The 25,934-nt window shown below is 40.7% G+C and overlaps 2 protein-coding genes across 5 annotated transcripts in view; one reads left to right on the top strand and one right to left on the bottom strand.

Annotated features, from left to right (window-relative positions):
• The window catches only part of zrsr2 (zinc finger (CCCH type), RNA-binding motif and serine/arginine rich 2), a 28,371-nt gene extending 10,009 nt beyond the window's left edge, over window positions 1-18,362 (top strand). Inside the window, exons 5-12 of the mRNA XM_078232311.1 lie at window positions 1,145-1,231; window positions 3,488-3,526; window positions 7,581-7,696; window positions 11,346-11,559; window positions 13,480-13,535; window positions 14,136-14,245; window positions 15,788-16,706; window positions 17,980-18,362. Coding sequence (XP_078088437.1) covers window positions 1,145-1,231; window positions 3,488-3,526; window positions 7,581-7,696; window positions 11,346-11,559; window positions 13,480-13,535; window positions 14,136-14,245; window positions 15,788-16,704 — 1,539 coding nt within the window. The 3' untranslated portion in view covers window positions 16,705-16,706; window positions 17,980-18,362. The remainder of the gene's footprint in view (window positions 1-1,144; window positions 1,232-3,487; window positions 3,527-7,580; window positions 7,697-11,345; window positions 11,560-13,479; window positions 13,536-14,135; window positions 14,246-15,787; window positions 16,707-17,979) is intronic.
• Window positions 18,363-20,645: 2,283 nt separating this feature from the next.
• LOC144506339 (AP-1 complex subunit sigma-2) overlaps window positions 20,646-25,934 on the bottom strand; it is a 47,731-nt gene continuing 42,442 nt past the window's right edge. For 2 of the 4 annotated variants that reach the window (XR_013499891.1, XR_013499890.1), the window contains one exon: window positions 20,646-22,037. Coding sequence is in view for 1 of the 4 variants with exons in the window: in XM_078232312.1 (XP_078088438.1) it covers window positions 21,990-22,037 (48 nt within the window). In the remaining 3 variants the exon portion in view is untranslated. The remainder of the gene's footprint in view (window positions 22,038-25,934) is intronic. The other 2 variants (XR_013499889.1, XM_078232312.1) reach the window with 1 other exon arrangement.

The following is a 25,934-nucleotide window of genomic DNA, read 5'->3' as shown; positions in this document are numbered from 1 at the left end:
CTCAATCTATCTTCATAACTGAAGTTCCTCATTCCTGGAACAATTCTTGTGAATATTCTGCACCTTCTCCAATGCAATGCTTTCATGTCCTTCCTAAAGTGTGGTACCCGGAACTATCCTAGTTCTAGTCATCTAGTATTCTAGAGATAGGATGTGCAGTTAATAATTGAAATATTATTTGGTTTATAATTTAAATTTGTGTTTTTGCAAGTATTGTACAAATAGTGTGAAGAAGGGAATCTGAAGAAATCTCAATTATACTAGCTGCTGTTTTACAGCAGTAAAGCAATGAAAAGCCATTGCATTATAGTGACTTAAGAATATCTCAGCAACTTTAATTTGATTTGGTGCTTCGAAAAGCAATGATTCTCACCTCAAATTCTTAAGTTCACAAAACAACTTGTTTTCCTGGGAGGAGATCTAATATCGTGAATATGAAGGAGTCTTGCAATGTTAAACTGCACAGAAGAAAAATGCAGCATGCATTACAGCGCAAAAAGTATTTCTGTTCTTGGAGAAAAGTCAGATCAAAGTGGTTTATCTTTAGCGATTGAGCTCTGCCTCCGCTGTATGGATATCTCTTTGGAATGTCAACTCCAGTTCAAGTGTTAATCAACTTGTAGGCAAGAATCTTCAAGAATGGTTTGAATTGAGAGCTAATATTTTCATCACTGTGCGGCATATTTTAGAAGTTGTTTATATCTCATACACTAAAATATTGTTTTAGTCTCCCTCCAGTCAAACTGAAAACTCTTAATTTTTTACCTGAAACTTGAAAATAATTGTTTGGTAGTAAAGAATTTGAGTGTTGCTTAAAAAAAAAGACATTTGTCAAAGTTTTTCATCTTGCACTCATCTGGGCAATCTCAAAAATAGAAATGTCGGGGGAGCAACCGCTTTATACTGTATGAGAAAAGGGTGTTGATTGGTTGGCAAGTGGACTCTGGTAGAGACGTTGCCATGGAGAATGCACCATACTTGTGATTGACCTGATGAGTGCAAGATGAAAAGCTTTGACAAAATGTATATTTTCATTGAAACCTGAAAAGTGAGATCAACCTTAAATTAGAGGTATTTTCAATGCCGAGATAAGTTTGTACAATGAAATTTGACTGGTGGGATCCTGTTCCTTTTGTGTCCCCAGAGAAAAATCCGAGAAGAATGGGAACAGCAACAGATGAAAGAGAAAGAGGAAGTAGAACACAAACGCCAGGAACGGAGAGAACGAGAGGTGATTCCAGCTCTAGGAGGATAAATTCACAACATATATCCTCTTTAAAAGGCATAACAAATATATTTCTGCAATTAATTCTGCATTTATGCTTGGAAGTGGGACAATTGATCAGAGAACTTAGGGCAGAAGAATGATGGAGCTAAATGCCGAAACTGGAAAATCCTGCCCAAGGTCAACGGACCTTTCCATATTCCGCCCCTCGTCCGCTACAATTCCTCCGTCGGGCGGAACGGGAAAATTTGCCCCCAAATCTTTTTATGTTCATTTATCAAGCTGAAGACTTGAGAATGGAATACTCTCTGTTACAGACACCTAAAGGCAGCATTAAGAAGTCCCCGATCAGTTAGAGCACATTTCCATGTAGAATAAATTTCCAGAACCTTGCAGCTGCAGCAGCTTCTCACCTCTCCTCTCCTATTTTGAGTCCTGTCTGAGTGAAAATCTGCAAATTTAGGAACAGTTTTGTACCGTGGGTGTGAAGGCACAAGATTTCAGCAGATCACCACTTGCCATCTGTCTGAATGGATGTCCAATGTAGTCGAGGGAAATAAAAAGCCATGCTTAATGTACTGTGGCTTATTTGACTCCCAACCATTTTATTCTTAAATGGCATAGTTGAAGAAATGTTTCAAATTGTCCATTTTACTAAGGTACATTCCCTGACTGCCACATTTTTGAAAAGCTGCACACCAAAGATCTGTTGGTGTAGTAAACTGAACTCGTATCAAAATGTACTAAAGGAACTTGGTCAAACTAGCTAAAAAGGGTAACTTGATCAAATGTGATAGACAGCAGTGGTAGAAATGCAGTTAAAATTGGTGATGGTTCTCAGTCAAAAAACCCAGATATTGTAAGTATTGGTTGAAGACTATGGAGTGACATGATTTGGGCAGCAGTCTCCAATGTAATACAGAAATATATACATTATTAAGAAGGATATTTCTCTATTATTGGTTCTTTACTGTTCATAATTTTAAATCAAATAGCTTATTTGTGTTAAAAATGTAATGAAATCCTGTTGAATCAGTATTTCCTCATTGAATAGCTTATTTATTTTCATGTGAAGTTGTGGAAATGTTTTGGGAGCAAGTTCAAACTCTAATCAAGTAAAACTTGCTCTCTGCAAAGTTTGTCTAAGTAATGTATGTAGAAATGCTTCAGTAGTCTGAAGTTTTCGTCAGACAGCATGTGCTGGAACAAGAGTTTTAAATATTTCGCTCAGTTACAGTCCTATTCAAGAGTATATTGAAAGGTGCAGAGGATCCAATAATGTGCTAAGAAAGTTTATCCAGATTAAGCTATGCCTCAAACTGAAAGTAAAGGAACTCGAGAGTTAATCCTACAAACTTTAATGTATTCTTGCATACCTTGATAATGTAACGCTTTATGTTGTAAGAGCATTGTATTTACATGTGTTCATGAAAATTATCTGGACCTGCTCAAGTGATATTCCTTAACAGTCCTGCACTAAAGAGTTTCCACCGCTCGTCCTTACTGACTAATACATCGAGATGTATCTTTTTCATTATGCTTAGCAAACGTGATTTGAATTATCAGAGTCATTTAATTTGATATCCCTCCATTCTGTGTAAAATGTAAAGACTTACGAGCAGAATCATTTTTGTATCGGGAACTTATTAACTACAAATAGTTTATCGTTCATGTCAGTCTTGCAAACAGTTCAAACACTGCTTGCACACTGACTTGATACCTTTTCAGCTAGTTCTGTTGTCATTTCTATAAACAAAAAGCCCCTGTGTGTATTCAGCTACTTTGTAAATTAATTTATGTCTTGGATGTCAGCATAAAGGGACTGAGCTAGTCATGTTCCAGATGCTGATACATACATGGCTGTGTACATTATTGATTTTTAAAATTACAGTTATTACTGTTTTTAGGTTTAAGTGCCAGCTAATGCACAACTGAATGTTGGGAGGGAAGAGAAAAAAAATTAAGCCCAAATGAACGAGCAGTATTTTGATTTGACAGCAATTTTCACCATGAATGCTGGATTATAGTATTTTTTTGATAAATATGTACATCTCTGTGTATTTAATGTTTTCGCAACTAAGTTTATAATGGAGCTCATTTGTTTGATTTTGAATTTACTTGCCTGTAAGTAACTTTTTAAATAATTTAAGTCCCCTGTCATGAATCCACTGTCTAATTTCTCATTCTTAACAAGTAGAATCAGATGTGTACCAGATAAGTACTGCAGGGTTTTTACCAGTCCTATCTTTACACCATTTGTAGGAAGCTGTTCAGAAAATGCTGGATCAGGCAGAAAATCAGGTACTGTATGGTCTTTGAATCCTTTGAGTAAAATTGAATTTAATTTGAATTGTACTGAATGGAAAATGTATTTAGTAAAATCTTGTTCCAGATTGAACAACTATAAGGTGTCTGCTCAGCATTGAGCTCTTAAATGCCAAGGAGTGTTCTTGTTTTAAAGGGTTCATACCATTCTGTAATAGGGAGGGAGGAGAATCCACTTGTACATTACAAACAAAATGCTGCAGCTGCTGGAAATCTGGAATAAAAAGCAGAAAATGCTGGGAAACTCCACAGGTCTGACAGCATCTGTGATGAGAAAAACAGGGTTAATGCTTTGAGTCAGTGTGACTCTTCAGAGCAGAGAGAAGTGGAGAATCCAGTGATCCATGTCCTGCTGATCAATAAGAGGAACCATTAGATTGGAATTCTGTCATATCTTCCCATGATGGCAAGTGGTGACATTGATTTTAAAAAAAACATTGGAGGGCTTAGGGGTTAGTTTAAACTTTAGAGAAAGCTAACAGGTATCCATTGAGGTTTGCACTCTCATTTGTGAGACAGAAAATCATAGGCTCAAACTCCACTCCACAGACTAGAGAACAAAACCTCAGCTGGCGCGTCAGTGAAGAACTGAGGAAGTGCTGCACTGCTGGAGATGTTACCTTCCATGAGTCACCTGTTGGAAAAGGATTTTCTTGAAGAAGAATGGGGACTGTCTGGTGTCCTGACCAATATTCACCCACAAATAATATCACTCAAAACAGATTATCTGATCATTTAATTTTGTGGATCATGCTTTGTGCAAATTGGCAAGGTGATCTAATTTCCTTAGGATTCTATCATAGATTTGATAATTATGTTAAACATGCCAACAAAACAAATATAATTTTGCTTTTGCAATTCTTCCAAACTTCTTGCACTTAACAGATCGTTTTGAGATACCCTGAAAGATGCTATATGCACACAATATGTTTCTTTTCCTCTGATTCCCATTCACTTCGGTCTTGATGGGGGTCAAAGATCCACACAGGGTCAAATGCTGCCTTGATGGCAAAGTCACTCTTATCTCACCTCTTGTTCAGCTCTTTTGTGTCATTTTGAAACACAGTTGTAATGAGGTCTGGAGCCTAGTGACCTGGCGGAACCCAAACTGTGTGTCACTAAGCAGGTTACTGCTGTGTTAAGTGTAGCTTGATAGCACTCCTGTTGACCCATCAATCTCTCTGAGGATCGAGAGTAGCCTGATGGGGCGGTAATTGGCAGATGGGAAGTTTTCCACTTTGTGGGTAGATGCCAGTGTTGTAGCTATACTTGAACATCCTGATAGATGTGGCTAGTTCCAGAGCACCGATGTTTCGTACAACTGCCAGGATGTTATCGGGCCATAGTATCCAGTATCTTCAATTGTTTCTTGATATCAGGTTGGACATCAGTAATAGACTCAGTACTTCTGGCTAAGCTTTGCCCTTGTCTTTTGCACTGATGTCTTGGCTCCCCTATCAAAGAGGATGGGTGTGTTTGTAGAATGTCCTCATCTTTGATTATTTAATGGTCCACCATCATTCATGATTAGGTATGATTTAATTTGATCTGTCAGTTTTGTGATCTCTTAGCTCTACCTATAAGATGCTGCCTCTGCTGTCTATACATACATTCATGAATTAGGAGCATGAGTAGATCACTTGCCCCTTCTAGCCTGCTCTGCCATTAAATATGATCATATAACCTCAACCTTGTATTCTTGCCTATCCCTGGTAACCTTTTACCCCCTTGTTAATCAAGAATCTATCTAGTTCTGTCTTCAAAATATTCAGAGACTTTGTTGCCACTGCCTTTTGAGGAAGAGAATTCCAGAGACTCATGACCCTCAGAGGAAAAAGTTTCTCATCGCTGTCTTAAATGGGTAACCCCTTATTTTTAAACCGTGACCCTTATTTCTAGACTCACCCATAAGAGGAAATATCCTCTCCACATCCACCCTGTCAAGACCCCTCACAATCTTAAAGGTTTCAATCAAGTCACCTCTTACTCTTAAATTGAGTACAAGCCTAACTTGTCCAATCATCACTCAAAGGGCAACCTGCCCCTTCCTGGTGTTAGTCTGATAAACCTTTTCTGATCTGCTAATGCATTTATCTCTTTCCTTAAATAAGGAATATTTAGGTGGCACAGTGGTTACCACTGCTGCCTCACAGCATCAGGGACCCAGGTTCGATTCCGGCCTCGGGTGACTGTCTGTGTGGAGCTTGCAAGTTCTCCCCATGTCTGTGTGGGTTTCCTCCCACAGTCCAAAGATGTGCGGGTTAGGTGGGTTAGCCATGCAAAAGTGACCCCAGTGTCAGGTGGACTAGCTAGGGTAAATTCATGGGGATGGGGCATGGGTGGGATTGTGGTTGGTGCAGACTAGATGGGCCAAATGGCCTCCTTCTGCACTGTAGGATTCTATGAATATCATAGGCAGCATTCCAGAAGCATAACCTCCCTACTTTTGTAATCTATTCCCCTCGCAATAAGTGATAACGTTCTATTAGCTGGTCTAATGACTTGCTGTAACTGTATACTAACATTTTTAATTCACGGACAAGGACATTGTCTGCTGTTTCAGAGAGCCAGTGCAGACTCCTCAATGGGCCGATGGCCACCTTCTGGACTGGAAAGATTGAGATTCTGAGACTGGCATTTAGCAAAAATAAAGAACAAAAATGGGGTGGGGGGGGGGCGGGGGGGGGAGCGCAGCAGAGTTTACAGTCTGAAACTGTTAACTCCATGTTGAGTCCGGAGTCTAAAGTGCCTTATCGGAAGATGAGATGCTGTTGTTCTGATCCTTTGCATTTGGAGGCTAGTGGTGGAAAGTGAGGATGAGGAGAACCTTATTGTGGTTTTGGGCGAGAGAGGAAAGGTGGAGGGCAGAAGTCTGGTAAATGGGTCAGACGCAGTTGAGGGCCCTGTCGGCTAGAGTGGGGATAGAGAATCCTTGCTTGAGGAAAAACGAAGACAATATCAGCAGGATTATGGCACCATTAGCCCAGGTGTGATGGAGAAACTGGGAGAATGGAATGAAGTCCTTACAGGAGGCTAGGTGTGAGGAAGTGTAGTTGAGATAACTGTGGGAATTGTTGGGCTTATAATGAATATTAGGAGAATGGGGAGACAAGTTGAGGAAGGGAAGGGGTGGACCATGCGATGGTGAGAGAAAGATGGAAATTGGAAACACAGTTGATGAATTTACCAGTTCCGGGCGAGAGCAGGCAGTGGTACTGATATAATCATCAATGTACCAGAAAAAGAGTTCGGGGGGGCGGGTGGGGAACCTGACTAGGACTAGAACAACGGGTGTTCCACATACCCCAGAAAAATAGAGGCATAACTTGGAGTCATGCAGGTACTATTTTGAATCTTTAATTTGGAAGTGGAACAACCTTCAGCAGAAATGGTTCAATGAGAGAATGGATTCATGATGTGGAGATGCCGGCGTTGGACTGAGGTAAACACAGTAAGAAGTGTCTCAACACCAGGTTAAAGTCCAACAGGTTTATTTGGTAGCAAAAGCCACTCTTTTGGCTTTTGCTACCAAATAAACCTGTTGGACTTTAACCTGGTATTGTGAGACTTCTTACAGAATGGATTCAGCCAGGCAGGTGGTGCTCGATAGGGATTGTTCAGACCGATGCTCAAGGAAGAAGCAGAGAGCCCTCAGACCATCCTGATGGGGATGGAGATGTCGAGGGATTGGATTTCCAGAGTGCAAAGACAGGTAGGGCCTGGAAACTGGAAATTGTTGAAATGACATGGGGTACCAGAACATTCACAAATGTAGGTGGGAAGAAAGTGGACAATGGAGAGAAAGTAGAGTCAAGATGGGAAGGAATAAGTTCCATGGGGCAGGAACAGGCTGAAATGAGACGTGTACCAGGACAGTCCTGTTCGTGAATTTTGGGAAGGTGGTAGAAGTAGGGCTGAGGTTGGAGGCTGCAGAGGGAAGATCTCCAGAGGAGAGGAGGTGACAGCCCTGGAAACAATAGCTTGATGTTCAGTATTGGGGTAATTCTGTTGTAATTTATTTTGCCAACAGTTGGAGAATGGTGGCACTTGGCATAATCCAGAAGCACCAGAGGATTATGGGACTGAAAAAGATAAATCATATTGTCCATTCTTTCTGAAGACTGGATCCTGCAGATTTGGTGATAGGTGAGTAAAATATTTTGAATAAATGATCAGATCAAAATATAACTGGACAAAGTACAACTTTTAATAGTGTAACCTTTGTTCAAAGCACACCTATTGCCTGTTAAAGAAATGTTTTGTTGCCCAGATGAAGAGTTGGCCATTGCGCTGATGTCAGTCCTGAAGTAATGTTACTCAATTTGATTGGAGTCTGGATCAACTTGGGAATTGATCTGGGACTGCTCCCACTCTGTTGGGGATTCCTGTTGCTTTGTCTGCTGCAGAGTTTGCTGGTACACCAGGTGGCTCCAGATTAAACCAGTCTATGATGACAGAAACTTGTTCTGTTAATGTCCCTGTTAATGACGACCACTGAACGCCAGAAACAGCAGCATTTTTCTATTAAGAAATGGTTTTAGCTTTATAGCAGCGTCTATATTTTTATACATTAGTTTTGGGGGCGGCATAACTTAAAAAATTCCCCCCCCTCCATCCATCTCTTTTCCTCACCTGAGATATTTCCATCTCATTGTTGTAGAATAGTTCTGGAATGTGTTTCGCAGTTTAGTGCTAGAGAAAGCTGGTGTAAAATGTTTGTAGGTTTTGGATGCTATAACCTAACTTTAGCTGAGATGTTGCTGTTTGTGGGAAGGTCAGTAAAAGGTTAGTGCTGAGCAATAAAGTTGGTTGTGTTAGATGGCAGAAAATAATAAGTCTAAACATGATTTAGGTTAGCGCTACATTCAGTAATTGGTGTTATAGAAACTCAGCAAGTGGTCTGTGATTCTTGTTTGATCAAAGTTTTTTAGGAAGACTTTCTGGATGAATTAACTTTCCTTGTTTCTTGAATAATCACAGTACCAGTGCTTTGTCTCTCCAATTTGTTTTAATAGTTTAGTGCTGGTAATATTGGAACTGCTGTAAAGCTGAACTAATCTCAGTAAAGATTCTATCAAAGCGGATGTCTTGGAGATGCTGTACCGGGCGGCACAGTGGTTAGCACTGCTGCCTCACAGCACCAAGGACCCAAGTTCAATTCCTGGCTTGGGTCACTGTGTGGAGTTTGCACGTTCTCCCTGTGTTGGCGTGGGTTTCCTCCGGATGCTCCAGTTTCCTTCCACGCTGCAAAGATGTGTACGTTAGGTTGATTGGCCATTCCAAAATGCCCATGCTAAATTGCCCCTCAGTGTCAGGGGGGACTTGCAGGGTCAATACATGTGTTAGAGGGATAGGGCCTGGGCGGGATTGCTGTCAGTGCAGGTTCAATGGGTCGAATGACACTGTAGGGATTTTATGGAAAAAATTATTGATTAATTCAATTTTTTGTATGGAAAAATCATAGGACCTGGGATAGATCATTCTCCAAGGCAGAATGGTTTTCACAATAAGATCAGCCATGTTGTTTTTGAATGGTGGAGCAGGATCGAGGGACTAAGTGGCCTACTGCTGATCCTAATTGGTATATTCACCCCTGGCTCTCAGGAGAAACAAGTGGGAAGTTGTGGATGTGTTTGCAATTATTTTTGAATGCTCTCTAGATTTGAACCTTGACAAGAGTAGATGCTGAGAGGATGTTCTCCATCATGCAGCAATCTAGAACTAGTGGGCACAGGCTCAGAATTTGGGGTCCTGCGTTTAAGTCTGAAATGAAGAATTTCTTTTGAGTTCATCTATGAAATTCTCTACCCACAGAGCAGTAGGGACCGGGCCATTGAATCTATTCAAGGCCGAGTTAGACAGATCCTCGATCTACAAGGGAGTCAAGAGTTATGTGGGGCAGACTGGAATGGAGGATTGAGGCCACAGTCAGATCAACCATGGTGTTATTGAATAGCCAAGTAGACTTAAACGCAGGACCCCAAATTCTGAGCCTGTGCCCACTAGTTCTAGATTGCTGCATGATGGAGAACATCCTCTCAGCATCTACTCTTGTCAAGGTTCAAATCTAGAGAGCATTCAAAAATAATTGCAAACACATCCACAACTTCCCACTTGTTTCTCCTGAGAGCCAGGGGTGAATATACCAATTAGGATCAGCAGTAGGCCACTTAGTCCCTCGATCCTGCTCCACCATTCAAAAACAACATGGCTGATCTTATTGTGAAAACCATTCTGCCTTGGAGAATGATCTATCCCAGGTCCTATGATTTTTCCATACAAAAAATTGAATTAATCAATAATTTTTTCCATAAAATCCCTACAGTGTCATTCGACCCATTGAACCTGCACTGACAGCAATCCCGCCCAGGCCCTATCCCTCTAACACATGTATTGACCCTGCAAGTCCCCCCTGATTTTGAGGGGCAATTTAGCATGGTGTTATTGAATAGCCAAGTAGGTTTGAGGAGTCGAGTGGTCTACTCTAATTTATTTTATGATTGTTTCCTTGAATTTGGAAATTGTAATTGTCACTAATATTTAAGACAGCAGAGAGGGATTGCTTACACCTGGTGTAACCAAATCAAATGGTGCAGCCTCCTTCAAAAGCAAGTCACAGAGAAAATGCAAGGAGGGGAAACCCTGAGCCAGCAACTCATCCAAAGCTCAGTCATCTGCAGTATCCTGTCCTATTTGCAGCAGAGCCTTCCGGGCACAGATTGCCCTTAGCAGTCATTTACTTATCCACTGGAAGCCTACTCAGCACCCAGATGATGAATGTGGTCACTTTCACTTTGAAAGATGAACTGGATGATGAGAGTTAACACAGTAAGAGTTTTAACAACACCAGGTTAAAGTCCAACAGGTTTATTTGGTAGCAAATGATGGCATTTGCTACCAAATAAACCTGTTGGACTTTAACCTCGTGTTGTTAAAACTCTTACTGTGTTTACCCCAGTCCAACGCTGGCATCTCCACATCATGATAAGAGTTAGACAGAGCGGATGTATAGAAGTTCTGGGAAAGGAAATCTAGAACATCAGGAATAATCTTAAAAGGAGAGCTAGACGGTTTGGAAATGAAATCACAAAATGCTTTTTCACATGGTGGAAATCTGGAATTCTCTTTCCCAATAGACTGTGGATCTGGGTCAATTGAAGCTTTCAGGGCTAAGATTACTGGTTATTAGGTAAGGGAATCGAGGGATATGGAGCAAAGACTGGCCAAGGGAGTTAAATACAGATCAGTCGTGATCTCATTATATGGTGAACAGCCTTGAGAGGCTGAATGAACTCCTGTTGTTATCTATATTTGTGTTTATTTTGTAACTTAATCCTGTACCCTCCATATAAGATGCCTAAAAGGGTTCGGAGGCTTACTGACTATTGAAGGTAAAAGTAAGGATATTGTGCTTCAGTTATATACGACACTGGCATCTCAAATACTGTGTGCAATTAAGGAAGGATGTAAATGCATTGGAGGCGGTTCAGAGAAGGTTTACTAGATTGATACCTGGAATAAGCAGGTTGCCTTGAGGAAAGGCTGGGCTTGTTTCCACTGGGGTTTAGAAGAGTGAGGGGTGACTTGATTGAAGTATATAAGACCCTGAATGGTCCCAACAAAGTGGACATGGGAAGGATGTTCCCTCTAGTGGTGAGTCTGGAACTTGGGGGGAACTGTTTGGAAGTGGTGTCACTGAATATTTTTAAGGCAGAGGTAGATAGATTCTTGTTAGGCAAGAGAATCAAAGGTTCTTGTATGTGCGACGGAATGATTGCAAATTTCTTTCATACAGGTGTTCTCGTAAACATGTTTACCCAGCATCAAGTCAAACTCTTCTTATCCGAGCCATGTTTATTACCTTTGGAATGGAGGAAAGTAGGCGAGATGATTATGATACTGATTCCGGGCTGGAGCACAGTGAAGAGGACATTTACCAGCAGTTTGTAGAATTCTATGAGGATGTACTACCTGAATTTAAGAACATTGGAAAAGTTGTACAATTTAAGGTATTTTATACATTCATTTAATCAGCAATTTAATGCTGTATACAGTATAGAAACTGGCCATTTAGCTGCATCTGCTCCTAATGAGCCTTCTTCCCACCCTCTATGTAACCGTATCTGTACATCCTCCATTTCTTCTCCATCGCATTAACCTGGCTTCTCAAATATATCTGTGCTTTTGCTTCAAATATTCCTTTGTGGCATTACGTTGAACTTTTTATTAGTGAACATCTTATTTTTATGGCCCCTAGTTTTAGACTCCCCACACTGGTGGAAGCATTATTTCCACGTATAACCTACTGAACCTCTTCATAATTTTAAAGACCTCTTTTACTCCTCAAACTTCTCTCCTAGAGAAAGATACCCCAGCCTGATCAGTCTTTCCTTATGGTTACAACCCCCAGTTCTGGTATCATCCTTCTAAATCACACGGCATACAAAATGTTGAGACTAGAACTGTGACGAGAACTTCTATCTGTCGTCTGACCAAGAGACTATGGGCAGAATTTTTCTGTCCCATCCACCACAGGAATCGTAGCGGATGGGACTCGGACCATGCAAAGATCCATTGACCTCAGGTGGGATTTTCCGGACTTGGGGTGAGTGGGACTGGAAAATCCTGCCCTATGTGTTTGACATGATTTTGTCATAGAATTATTATGACGCATGAAACCAGTCAGGTATTTGAGCAACTCTTGTTTATTGTAACATGTTATAAGTTTGCAAGTATTCTTCCCAGATTTATGATTGATCTCCACAGAGACCAGCAGCTTTTAAAAAGCGATAAATTTCCCAGCAACTGATAGAAATATCAAAGGATAAGATTTCATGTTTTAAGACTTTCATAATAACAATGAAACTAAAATCAACAAAGATTAAACATTACTTAACAGGCTACTACTAAACTAAAGAATAGATACTCTTACATTAACTAATGCAACCAAGATGCATCCTGCAACACCTTTTGATGTGTGCTGTGCTACTGGCAGAAGAATAACGTTACAGGAGCAGTCCCCCTCTGACTCCCACTTCTCCACAAACTTTGCATTTTCTTGCCACCCTAGATCAAAACTTCCAGTGTCCTCCAGAAATCATTCCACTTAGCCTGAGTCTTCCAGATTGATTTTCACCAACAAGGTTCACCTCAATGACTCAAAAACAGAAAACGTTGGAAAATTTCAGCAGGTCTGACAACATCTGTGGGGAGAGAATAGAGCCAATATTTCCAGTCTCGATGACCTGTCGTGAGGTCCAGCTTCATAACACTATAGACATTTCCATTGTCATTTGAAATTGCGCACCTTGAATTGCACTTTACTTCGCAAGTATCAGTATTGATCTAATGTAAATTCTATGTCCATACAAAAGTAACCAGCCTGGAAGTAACAACATACAGCTTTCAAAATATACTGGTTTGAGGAACGCATCTTGTTCTGAGCTATCCTTAAGTGTTTTCTTCCACACAGTCATTAACTTTGAGTTCCAAAGCTAAGATGGATGAATCGGGTAAAAACGTTTTGAAAAGGCAAAACGTCCAATATACTGCACTTAAAAAAATTTAAATTTTATTTATTAGTATCACAAGTAGGCTTACACTACAATGAAGTTACTGTGAAAATCCCCTAGTCGCCACACTCTAGCACCTGTTCAGGTACTCTGAGGGAGAATTTAGCATGGCCGATGCACCCAACGAGCACGTCTTTTGGACTGTGGGAGGAAATCGGAGCACCCGGAGGAACCCCAGGCAGACACAGGAAGAACGTACAGACTTCGCACAATGACCCAAGCCAGGAATTGAACCCAGGTCCCTGGTGCTGTGAGGCATCAGTGCTAACCACTGTGCCACCATGCTGCCCATATAGTACAATACCAAATTTTAAATGCACAAAAATACAGTATTAATTCTCAATATTAATTTTCCAGGTTAGTTGCAATTATGAGCCACATCTCAGAGGAAATGTGTATGTTCAATATCAAAAGTAAGTATTTGTATTTTCTACATTATTTTTCATGGAGTTAAAAAAAACTTGGATTTACTAATGCTATGATGCTGGAAGATCTCCCTCGCCCTGTTTATATGTAATACCATAGGATTCTGGACATCATGTGGGCGACAGATGGGATCTTGGTTTAATGTGTTGTCCAAAGAATGTCATATAGCATTTTCTGATTACTGCACTGGGGGTATCAGCTAAAATTTGATCCTCTGGTACCTGGAGTGGGGCTTGGCCTGGGTGGCTGGGGAGAAACTGCTTTTCTAAAATGTGTCTTAAGTTTTGTGAATTGTGTGTATATCCCTCCCTTTGTCATGTCCCACTCCTTCGTTTTGCTCTCCCCACCTCGGCCTTTTCCAGTATTTCTCAGCAATTAGCAGCAGGCACGTTCCTGCCCATCCCCACCATAACACATCTGATCAATAACATATCTTGGGCATATGAAACTGCATAATCTATGTTTCTACAATGTGTTCCTAAGATTCTGTGGAGAGTGTAACTTTCTGTGTAAAGTAGATTTTTTAGGAAATTAGTCATCGTTTGCTGCTGCTTTCCTAACAGCTGATTGCTTGTGGTTTACTGTAGGGAGGAGGAATGTCAGCAGGCCTTTGCACTTTTCAATGGCCGTTGGTACGCGGGGAAACAGTTGCAATGTGAATTCTCACCTGTAACTCGATGGAAAACGGCAATATGTGGTTTGTTCTCTATTTTCTCATTTTGCATTTTCAGTATATCAATGCATTTATCGCTTCAGTTAATTGGGTATTTGATAATTGCAAATTTGTAATGGTCAGCCTTATCTTAGTGAAAATGATTATATTACAATGTATTAATACAGGCTGCTGGGCCCAATGTCCTTGCGGGCAATTTGCCAGTGCTCTTGGACAAGGTTTAAATTAATTTGACAGCGGGATGTGAACCAGGATACAACATTAGAAAGAATAAATGAGTAGAAAGGATTAGAAGTGACAGGTGGCACTAGAGTAAGAAATTGCAAAATATTACATGGGATCAGACAAGGAAATCCATAAGGTTTATAGAGCATGTACTTAAATGCATGGAGCGGTAAATAAGGTTGGTGAGCTGTAGGTGCCAATAACCATATTGGAATATGATGTTGTGGTGATAATGGGGCCAGAACTGAGTACTAAATATTCTTGGATTTGAGGTGTCCCGGAAAGAAAGGAAGTAGGGTGGCAGTATTAAGAAAATCATTACAGTGCTGGAGAGAAGGGGGACATCCTAGAAGGGGGGTGAAGGAAATAATTAGGTTAGAATTAGGAAACAAGAAGTACTATTACATTGTGATAGACCACAAACTAGAACGAAAAATAGAGGAACAGATCTGCAGGAAAATTAGAGGTGCAAGAACTATAGTAGCGATCATGAGGGCTTGAATTATTCTAATATAGATTTGTATATTAATATGTACAGAACCAGAGGGAGAAGTGAAATTCAGGAAATTTTTCTCAAGCACATTTCAAACCCAACAAGGAAGGAGATGTTGTTGCATCTGGTTCTGGAGAATGAGTAACATTTAGGAAGTAGTGATCATATTACCATAAGGTTTAGATTGGCTTTGGGAAAAGATAAAGCAGCCCAGAATCAAAACTACTTAATTGGAGGAGAGCCGATTTCAGTGGACTAAGAATAGACGTGTGTTTTTATTCATTCTTGGGACATGGACATCACTGGCTGGCTAGCATTTATTGCGCATCCCTAGTTCCCCTTGGAGAGCAGTTGAGAGTCAACCACATTGCTGTGGCTCTGGAGTCACATATAGGCCAGGCCAGGTAAGGATGGCAGATTTCCTCCCCTAAAGAACATTAGTGAATCAGATGGGTTTTTCCAACAATCTGACAATGATTTCATGGTCATCACTAGATTCTTAACTCCAGATTTTTTTAAAATTCAAATTCCGCCATGGCAGGATTCGAACCCTGGTCTCCAGAACATTTGCTGAGTTTCTGGATTAATAGTCTAGCAATAATACCACTAGGCCATTGCCTCCCCTGGGTAAACTTGAATGAAAGATGGGCAAACAAAGATGCAACCGACCATTGGGCTCACTTTAGAGAGGTGATAGTTCAGGTACACTCCCGCTAAGGGGAAAAGTAGAGTAACCAAAATCCGAATTACAGGGATAGAGAATAAGGTGAAGCAGTGAAAGTGATTATTGCTACTTGAATGTCAGGAGCCAGTGAATTTTGTAAAGATTTTATTAATTTGCTTAACAGGACTTTATGAAAGACGCAAATGCCCCAGAGGGAAACACTGCAATTTCCTCCATGTGTTCAGGAATCCTAATAGTGAGTTCTGGGAGGCTGACCGAGACCTTTACATCTCACCCGACAGAACCAAATCCTATTCTAATAAATACTATGAGAGACGTGAAAGAGCAAGTTATCGTCATGATTACCACATTCGATCTAGGAGGCGGTACAGCTGTAGTCCAGACAGAACACAGAGAAGATGTGGTGAGTCTGAAAGGAAAAGAAAAAGAAGCAGGAGCAGAGATAGGAGATGGTCACAGAGGTCCAGGAGTAGGAGTCAGGACAGGAAAAGGTCACGAAGCAGAGAGAGATATCGCAGAAGCCGGAGTAAAGAAATGCGCAGATCACAGAGGTCTCGAAGCAGAAGTGAAGAGAGAAGAAGATCAAGAAGCAGAGGTGGAAGCAGATGCAGATCAAGGAGCAGAAGTGAAGAGCGGTCACGGAGCAGAAGCAAATCTAGATCCAGGAGCAGAAGTAGAGGACGAAGCCGAGATCGATCTGGTAGCAGGGGATTGGGGACAGAAAGATCACGAAGCAGAAGTAAAAGTAAGCCACGATCCAGAAGTAGAAGTCCTCATGGGTGGAACAGGAAAAGAAAGAGAGAGTCTGAAAATAAAGACAGAAGAAGCAAAAAGAAAGCAAAGAAAGAGAAGAAAACCAAGAGCAAGTCTGAAAGCAAATCTAAAGACTCCAAAAAAAGACCAGAAAGCGAGCCCAAAAACTCTCCAGCTAGTTTAACAGAGAAGGACACACAAGTCCCCATGGATAATCCTGAAGCAAGAAGCCTTTCCACTTCTCCAAGTACAAAGAGCTCAGCAAGCGATTCAACGGTACCTGTCAAACTGGAAGACACAACTGAAACAGAAACTGTAGATGAGTGAAGGTAACTGTTCTTTTGCATTGTTAGGTGAAATGCTCCAGTACCATTCATCTTGGGGACAAGGGGAATCAGGAGCCTGGAACTCTGGCAAGGGAGGTAGAAGATCCAGGAAACAGGAGATGTTAACTGATGATGTAGAGGTCAGGTGACGATACTGGTAGCCAGTAAAGGGGAGAGTAGGACTTTGAGGAAGCAATGAAAAGCTGTTGCCAATGGATAGAAGCTTTTTCCCAGGGTGGAAGAGTCAATTACTAGTGGGCATAAGTTTAAGGTGCGAGGGGCAAGGTTTAAAGATACATGAGGCAAGTTTTTTACACAGGGTGATGGGTGCCTGGAACTCGCTGCTAGGTAAGGTAGTGGAGCAGATATGATAGTGAGTTTTAAGGGACGTCTGGACAAATACATGAATAGGATTGGAATAGAGGGATATGGTCCCCGAAAGGGTCAGGGGTTTTAGTTCAGTCGGACAAAATGGTCGGTGCAGGCTTGGAGGGCCAAAGGGCCTGTTCCTGTGCTGTAATTTTCTTTGTTCTTTGGTGGGCAGGTTAATTCCAAGTGTATTGGACCAGTGATTCTCATTGTGTGTGTCGCTTCACACCACAAGCTCCCAACAGTTCATAGCAGGGTGGGTGACTCGTTCCTCGGGACCTCTCTCTGGGCTACAAACCCCTTCATAAAATTCCCAGCCTCATCAGCCCATCTGTGCTCAGCATCCAAGCCAGGCCCAGCACTTAATGAGAAGCAAGATTGAACCCTGGGATTTATGGGGACTCCAGACCGAATATCCTGAGGGTCAGAATGGTTTTTTAAGTAGCGTTTGTAACTATTTTTTGAAGTGATCTCATTCCTCCGTACTTTCACTTTTAAATGTTGGAACACTAGGTACTATTTCAAAAGCATAATTTGAATAGTTTTTAATCTTCTGCATTGTCTGTCTTCAGAAAAATATTGACAGGATGATGAAATGGCCAGGAGTTCAAGGTGGTGACGGGGGAATGAGTTTACATGGAAAGACAGTACACTATAAATGATGGGATATTGTAGATAAGCAGAATGACCTCGCTGTCCATTTACAAAAATCCTTAAGGTGACAGCAAATTGATATGCTGGTTTACAAAAATTATTTAGGTTAACTAAAGGCATGGAATATAAAACCAAGTTGTTAAATATTTCAGACATCATATGGAGCAGTTCTGATTGTTCATGCCAAATCTTGTAATATAGCCAAGGCTCCTGTGGTATCTGGAAGATAATCTTTAAAATATATTTTTTTCAGAGTTCACGGTTTGTCACAATCGAAAAGTTTATGAAAAATGAAACTACATAGATCAACTACGGAACCAAGAAAACGAATACAATGCACAAGCTCTATTTTTAATAAGCTCCCATCCTTCATGTACATTGTTTGGATAATGGTGTTGAACAATCAGTTGATATTCGAGACAACATGTATTTAAAATCTCCCAAGTTCTTTATGGCCCAGTTCCTGATGTAGTCAAACAGTATTTTAAATTAAATGTTGACTGTAGACTGATCTGGATACCTGTATAGTGTATAATATTTTGCATTATGCATCCTAACCAATATGAGACCTTTGCTAATGAGTCATACTGTATATATGTCTAATTTTGTAAAGCCAGAATACACAATTTGAGAGTTTTTCTTTTGTAAGTATTTTATGAATTTTGCAAATTTCATTGCACTCTTCTCAAACCTCGCTTATCACAAAAGGACATGGTGTATTACATTAACCTGGTGGTTCAAAACCAAGTTTTATTTAGTTCTTCATTGAATGTGTATTGCTGACAAAGCTAGTATTACCCTTGAGATGTTGGCACTGAGCTCACCTCAAGTCACTGCAGTCCATATGGTGTAGGTTCACCCACAATGCATTTGGGAGGGAGTGCCAAGGTTTGCATCCATGATAGTGTTTTCATATCAGATGGGGTTCCCATGTGCTTGTTGTCTTTCCACATTTAGCAGCCTTGTTGATCCCTATGCACCAATGGTGGATGGAGTGAATAGGGTGCCAGTCAAGTGGGCTGCTTTGTCCTGGATGGTGTTGAGCTGTTTGTGTTGCTGGAGCTGCACTCATCCAGGCAAGTGGAGAATACTCCATCACCCTCCTGACTTGTGCCTTGTAGATGGACAGGCTTTGGGGAACTGGCAGCCCACCATCTCCAGAGCTAATTGCCACCACCATGTTCTAGAGGTCTGCTCAACCCACAGGAAGAGGACTGAGGCAGAGGTGCTGACTAGTAATGTGACATCTCCATGAGGTGAATGGAAGGAGTTGATCATCACTCCTTATAGAGCAATCAGAACAAAAATGCAGTTTTATTTAGTGTTCAGCTACGTACTTTGTGATGAGGTGGGCACAAGGTTAAAGTCCAGCAGGTTTATTTGGAATCACGAGCTTTTGGAGCACTGCTCCTTCATCAGGTAAATCTGTTGGACTTTAACCTGGTGTTGAGACTTCTTACCGTACCTGCTTTGTGGGAATTTCTCTGGTCTTTTGTTGCCAGTATCTACATATTACAAGAGCAAGACCAGGTTACCAACTCAAAAACTCAGTTGAGAGGTTTTTAATATTGTGGTTGTGCATACAAAGAGGAAGCAAAATAAGGCTTCAAATGCAATAACCATTAATTCGCTGAGCTCATTGTGGAAGAGAATGCTATCCAGAAACAAAATTGCATTTATATAAAAGCTAAAATCATTTGTTTTATAAACCACCAGACATTCCAAAGTACCTGGCAGCCAATGAAGATATGGGAAATTTTCACACACCAATGCAATAATAAACAGATAATCAACATCTCAAAAGCAGATTATGGGATGAATATTGGCGAAGACACCAGGCAATAACCCCTCCCTGCTTTCAAATCAATATCATGGCATTGGTTTCATATCTCAGTACTGCAGGGTCAGCCTAGTTTTTTGTGCTTGGTTCTGGGAATGAGACCAAAATCTATCTTGTAGGTAATTACAGGCCAGTGCAGAAGAGATTTACCAGGATGCTGCCTGGTTTGGAGGGTAGGTCTTATGAGGAAAGGTTGAGGGAGCTAGGGCTGTTCTCTCTGGAGCGGAGGAGGTTGAGGGGAGACTTAACAGAGGTTTATAAAATGATGAAGGGGATAGATAGAGTGAATGTTCAAAGACTATTTCCTCGGGTGGATGGAGCTATTACAAGGGGGCATAACTATAGGGTTCATGGTGGGAGATATAGGAAGGATGTCCGAGGTAAGTCCTTTACTCAGTGGTTGGGGTGTGGACTGCCTGCAGTGATAGTGGAGTCAGACACTTTAGGAACATTTAAGCAGTTATTGGATAGGCACATGGAGCACACCAGGATGATAGGGAGTGGGATAGCTTGATCTTGGTTTCAGATAAAGCTCGGCACAACATCGTGGGCCGAAGGGCCTGTTCTGTGCTGTTCTATGTTACTTGAGGCACAAGGACCACCACATGGCTGACACCTAAAAAGTGCAGATGGATTCTACATAGACCAAAACATCTTCAGGGTATACACACCACTCAAGTCTCCTCTCATTCTAGCTCCATATCCACTCTTTCAGTTCCATTTTCTTCCATGTACTTGGCTTGTTTCCATTTGAAATCATTGTGAAGGAGTAGAGCCATGGATCTGAGTTTACGGAGGGAAAAAAATTGCCAATTCCATTTGCAGCAGCATTTAAGCAGACGTGGGTTTTGGAACCCTAATAAGTGTCACTGCACTATTGATAAACTGATATTCTCTCATCCTTGTTGCTTCCCTTCAGAAGGGAACAATACATGAAACATCTACAAGTCATGTGTTTAAAAGGTATTTTCTGTCTGTATTGTAGTGAAATGTCAGTTACAAATCAGTTGAATTGGTCTTCTAGTATGAGATTTACTTTAAAAATGAATCAACCTCCTAAAGGATAACCAGACATTTTTATCGTAGAAAGAATGTTTATTACTTTGTCTTGTACTTTTATGTAATACTTTCACTCCCGTGTTCATGAAAAATGAAGACATTAAACCACTGAACGATCACACAGCTGGTCAGCAGCATTTAAACAGACAAGCTTGCTACATTTTTGCAGAACACAAATTAGTTAAGCTATTGACTAATTGACCAAAAATGAAATTTAAACAGCTGTAAATCAAGTTGGACAGCCTGATTTGGCCTGGACAACAAGACTGTTTGTGAAACAAGAAACAATGTTGAATAAATCGTCACCATAAGACCAAGCTCAGTTGAAGAACATACAAAAATGTTTTGGAGAAACAGTCAAAATTAGTCCCCACTATTGAAAACTACAATCATTTGTTTTGTAAACTGAAAATACTTTGATTTCTTTTTACATATTTGGAATAGCTAAACTACATACTGTGTTCATAACAGATTCAAACCTGTTTAAAATGTAAACTAATTAGTGTCAAATGAAGCTTCAGCAATCTTACTTCTGAGGGGCAGTAATGCCAGATGTCAGAAGTGAAGCTTTCCCAAGATCTGCAGATGCCACACCAATATCAAACCTTACTCTTAAGTCATTGAAAATTGATTTTTCTCACATGATTAGTGCACACCCCTGAACTAAATCCCTTTCCTCATCCCCTTATATTGCATCAAGCTCCACTGATACGAGTGACCCTTTTCAAAATGAATCTGATTTTATTAAAAAATACAAGCCCACAGATGTAGGCTGCAAAACTGCATTTAAAAAATAAGTTAGTTTTCAAAACAAAATAGTTGTCAACACTGGTTGCTTTGGTATATTGTGAACTTTTGATTTCAAGCACAAACTGCGGCTGGAATATACGAGTGACACAAAAGAAAAAGATGGCACCTTGCCAGAATTGAAGAGGGGTTTACACTCCAGCAACAAAAGTAGGGCACCTTACATTCAACTAAAAATGATAAACATCATATCCAATTCTTTGAGCCAACTAAACGATGTCAACTTGGGGAGCTCTGTATAGACAAGTTACTTTTCAGCTCCTGTCACCTACTGCGAGTGGTCGCACTGCTCAGAAATATTCTTTTATTTTCATTGCATTTTGGAAAAAGGAATCCTATCAAAACATTTGAAGCCTCTATTTAACTCAAATTTTGAACTAAAAAATATCTTGTTTCCCTTCTTGTTAAACAATGAAAAATGTTGGCAAGTTCAACTTCTAACCAAAACACCAAAATAAAACAAGAGAAAGCATACTGCAATAGTAGCCATACATTACAATTAAAGCAGTGAAATCTAGATTGGGATATTTGGGGTAATATTCACTTTAACGAAAGACTTATGTGAGTCCAATTTCTTCCAGCACGCTACGAGGGGTCTCAGCTTCCTGTGGAGGCAAAATTAAACATTTTGGTTATCAAATTTAAACACAATGAACTAGTGTCGTAGTCAAATTGCATGCGCAAAAAGTGGAAAAATATAAAAACAGGAAAATAAAGGAGAATCACGAGAAAAAGATGGTGTTTGTGGGTGCCATGTATAAAACAATTTTTAAAAACCCTGCCTTTTCCAATTTAAACATTTATTTTCTTAAACCCCTCCTTTAATGCAATGCTGCACCAATACCTGGTAAAGATGATAGACAAGGAAGTACTTTCTATAAATGGAATCAGGCACTCAGGAGGTTTGAACAAGCAGCCTGCAGTGACATGCCCTATTAGTCTCCCTCCACCCAGACAGGATCTGCCCTTTACTTTGCATTCTCTCCTCCCATGAACTGACCAAGGTCAATCCTTCCAACCGCTAACTCAAAGCTCAACCCAGATTACACAATTACACCTAACAAGATACCACGCACTGCATTATATGAGTGCAGATAAATACGCTAAGAGACCAAAACTTTTCAAAAGCGGTAACACTTCACAAACAGAATAAGTGGGTATTATTCAGAAGGGGTAACAAGTTTGGAATTCACAGGCAACATTATTACAACTTACTTTGGCGTCCTAATTAGGGGTGTGGCAAAAGGGACAAGAAAGAAAAAGTATAAGCATGCTGAAGAAAGATGGAAAGCATTGTTATCCAGTTATCTACACTGATTAATATCTCTCAGCTGAAATCATTTACATCATGCCTGCAATTTGAGGGGAGGGAAAAGAGGTGATGAACAAAGATTGGTGGTGGGATGGAGGTTAAAAATCACAAAAATAATTCTGTATTTCACAAGATGTTACAATATTTTTGCCAACTCAAATAAATACACTTCCTTCCCTTTGAACCTCTGAACTTTTCACAAAAATTTAATAATTTCAAAAAATGATAATTGCAATTCATCCTCAAAAATAACCTCAAGGGGGTACGCTTCAGGATAGTGATGCAATTTTTGTGTCAAATAATAACACTGCTGAATAATCAATGTCTTCCATTATACTTTAAGCTCTCCAGAAATAACGCAACAAGAGAGCATGAGCAAATATGTTAACATACTAATGTGTCACAACTGAGCATGAGCTCTCATTGCTGAGAATCCACAGAGTGCCCAATCTCAGCTGGGTTGCTGGTGACGAGGTATCAAGCAGCTTCTAAGTACTGCTGCAGAGGACAGAGTTAATGCAGGTTGCTCTCATGCCTCCAAACAGAAAGGTTTGCCAGACAGTAAACTGCCCATTTACCCAGTTAGTGAACAGTGTTGCGCAGCTGAAATGAGAACATTTTACCTTTCAGTTGGCTGATTCTTTCATAGAATCCTACAGTGCAGAAGGAGGCCATTTGGCCCATCGAGTCTGCACCGACCAAACTTCCACCCAGACCCTATCCCTATAATGCCATGCATTTACCCTAGCTAGCCCCCCTGACACTAGGGGCAATTTAGCATGGCAATCCACCCAAACCGCACATCTGGAGGAAACCAGAGCACCTGGAGGAAACCCACACAGACACGGGGAGAATGTGCAAACTCTACACAGACGGTGACCCAAACTGGGATTTGAACTCGGGACCCTGACGTTGAGAGGCAGCAGTGCTAACCACAGTGTCACCGTGCCGCCCTCTGATGACATGGGTGAGCCATGAATATGATAATTTGGAAGTTAAAGATGGGAGTGAAGGAGCTGCAAATAAAATCTGAAGTGCTGAGTAGTTCAAAATACATCCAATGCTGGGCACCATTGTAAATAAGTATCCAGTGAAAAGCGCCAGAAATGTTTAAAGCATGAACAAATCCACAATGATGACTATATTGGATATAAATTTTCTTGACAAGTGAATTGTCCAAGACTTTTATCAAGTTTAAATTCTGCAGTAAAAGTTGAAAATTAAATATCCTTTGAACAGAGATCGGCTTTATAAGTAGGTTAAACGAGCTATTTACAAATGTTCTTTATTCGTTTGAAGAGTTTTGTTTGATGAATAATGCTGAGATACAAGCTCAGCCAATGCTCCTATAGCTATAATCTGAATACAGAATCTAAAGTGGAATAGGAGCGAGCTGATTTTTTTATGCCTTTATCAGATTCTAGGCGCTTAACTCTTGCATAATTCCATCTGACACACTGCCAGTAAGAAGTAGGCAGAGCAAGCTGTGAGGATATTAATTTTCAAACTTTAGTGCAATTTCCAAGTGTCATTAATCAGTTCCAAAGTAGAGATCAAATGGATCATAGGACTTGCCTCTGAACATGGCTAGAATGTGCGAATGGACCCTCAACGAGACCTTGGAGTCCCCGTGCATCAGTTGCTGAAAGTAAGCGTGCAGGTACAGCAGGCAGTAAAAAGGCAAATGGTATGTTGGCCTTCATAGCTAGAGGATTTGAGTATAGGGATAGTGATGTTTTGCTGCAATTGTATAGGGCGTTGGTGAGGCCACATCTGGAGTAGAGGGTATAGGTTTAAGGTGAGAGGGGAGAGATACAAAAGGGTCCAGAGGGTGGTGTCTGGAACAAGCAGCCAGGGTAGTAGTAGGGGCAGATACAATTTTGTCTTTTAAAAAGCTTTTAGACAGTTACATGGGTAAGGTGGGTATAGAGGGATATGGGCCAAATGCAGGCAATTGGGACTAGCTTAGGGGTTTAAAAAAAGGGCGGCATGGGCAAGTTGGGCTGAAGGGCCTGTTTTCATGCTGTAAACCTTTATGACTCTAGTGTGCAGAGTTTTGGTGTCCTTATCTGAGGAAGGATGTCTTTGCTATTGAGGGAGTACAGCGAAGGTTTACCAGACTGATTCCTGGGATGGCAGGTTTGTCATATGAGGAGAGACTAAGTCGGGTAGGATTATGTTCACTGGAGTTTTGATGAGTGAGAGGAGATCTCATAGAAACTTATAAAATTCTAGAAGGGTTAGACAGGGTAGATTCAGAAAGAATGTTCCCAATGATGGAAAAGTCCAGAACTAGGTACCATAGTTTGAACTGCGAGGAGAAATTTCTTTACCCAAAGGGTGGTGAATGTGTGGAATTCACTACCACAGAATGTAGTTGAGGCCAAAATGTCCGATTTCAAGAAGAAATGAGCTCCTGGGGCTAAAGGGATATTTGGGCGGGGGGTGGAATCAGGATATTGAATTCGATGATCAGCCATGATCAAAATGAAGAGCGGAGCAGGCTCAAAGGGCTGAATGGCCCACTCCTGCTTCTAGTTTCTATGACCCATTCTGTGCAAGAGATTGAATGTATTCATGCGCTCTCACACCCAGCCCAGCAAGAATCAGCACTTGGATCATACATTTTTTAAAATAACAGTCTCAAAGCTGTAATTTACCAATTTTAGACTCAATTTGAGAATCTATCTTTTCTGAAATAAATTAATGTCAAATTAACAGATGGACTTGTGGTCACAAAGTGAGCCTGCCATTTCTGCACATGATCCTCCAATTTAATAGGATTCACGAAACTTGTCTTTTTTTAAATAGGCTGAAGAAATAAACATGTAGAAAATCTGGCACAATATATAATCGTATTTCCTTAGCAGCACCTTTCAAGCACGACCACTTAAAAGAAAAACAGCAGCAGCTGCATAGGAACACCACCACCTGCAAGTTCCCCTCCAAATCACTCACCATCCTTACTTGGAAATATATCCCCGTTCCTTCATTGTCACTGGGTCAAAATCCTGGAATTTCCTCCCGAACATCACAGTGGGTGTACCTACACCAAGTGGAGTGCAGCGGTTCAAATCACCACCACCTTCTCAAGGGCAATTAGGGATGGGCCATAAATGCTGATTTAGCCAATGACACCCTCATGCTGTGAAATAATTAAAAAGTAGACACACTGGACAAGAGACTTGCG

This window comes from Mustelus asterias, chromosome 17 (assembly GCF_964213995.1).
Source record: "Mustelus asterias chromosome 17, sMusAst1.hap1.1, whole genome shotgun sequence".
In the NCBI taxonomy this organism is placed as follows: domain Eukaryota; kingdom Metazoa; phylum Chordata; class Chondrichthyes; order Carcharhiniformes; family Triakidae; genus Mustelus; species Mustelus asterias.
This window is presented reverse-complemented; position numbering and strand designations above follow the sequence as displayed.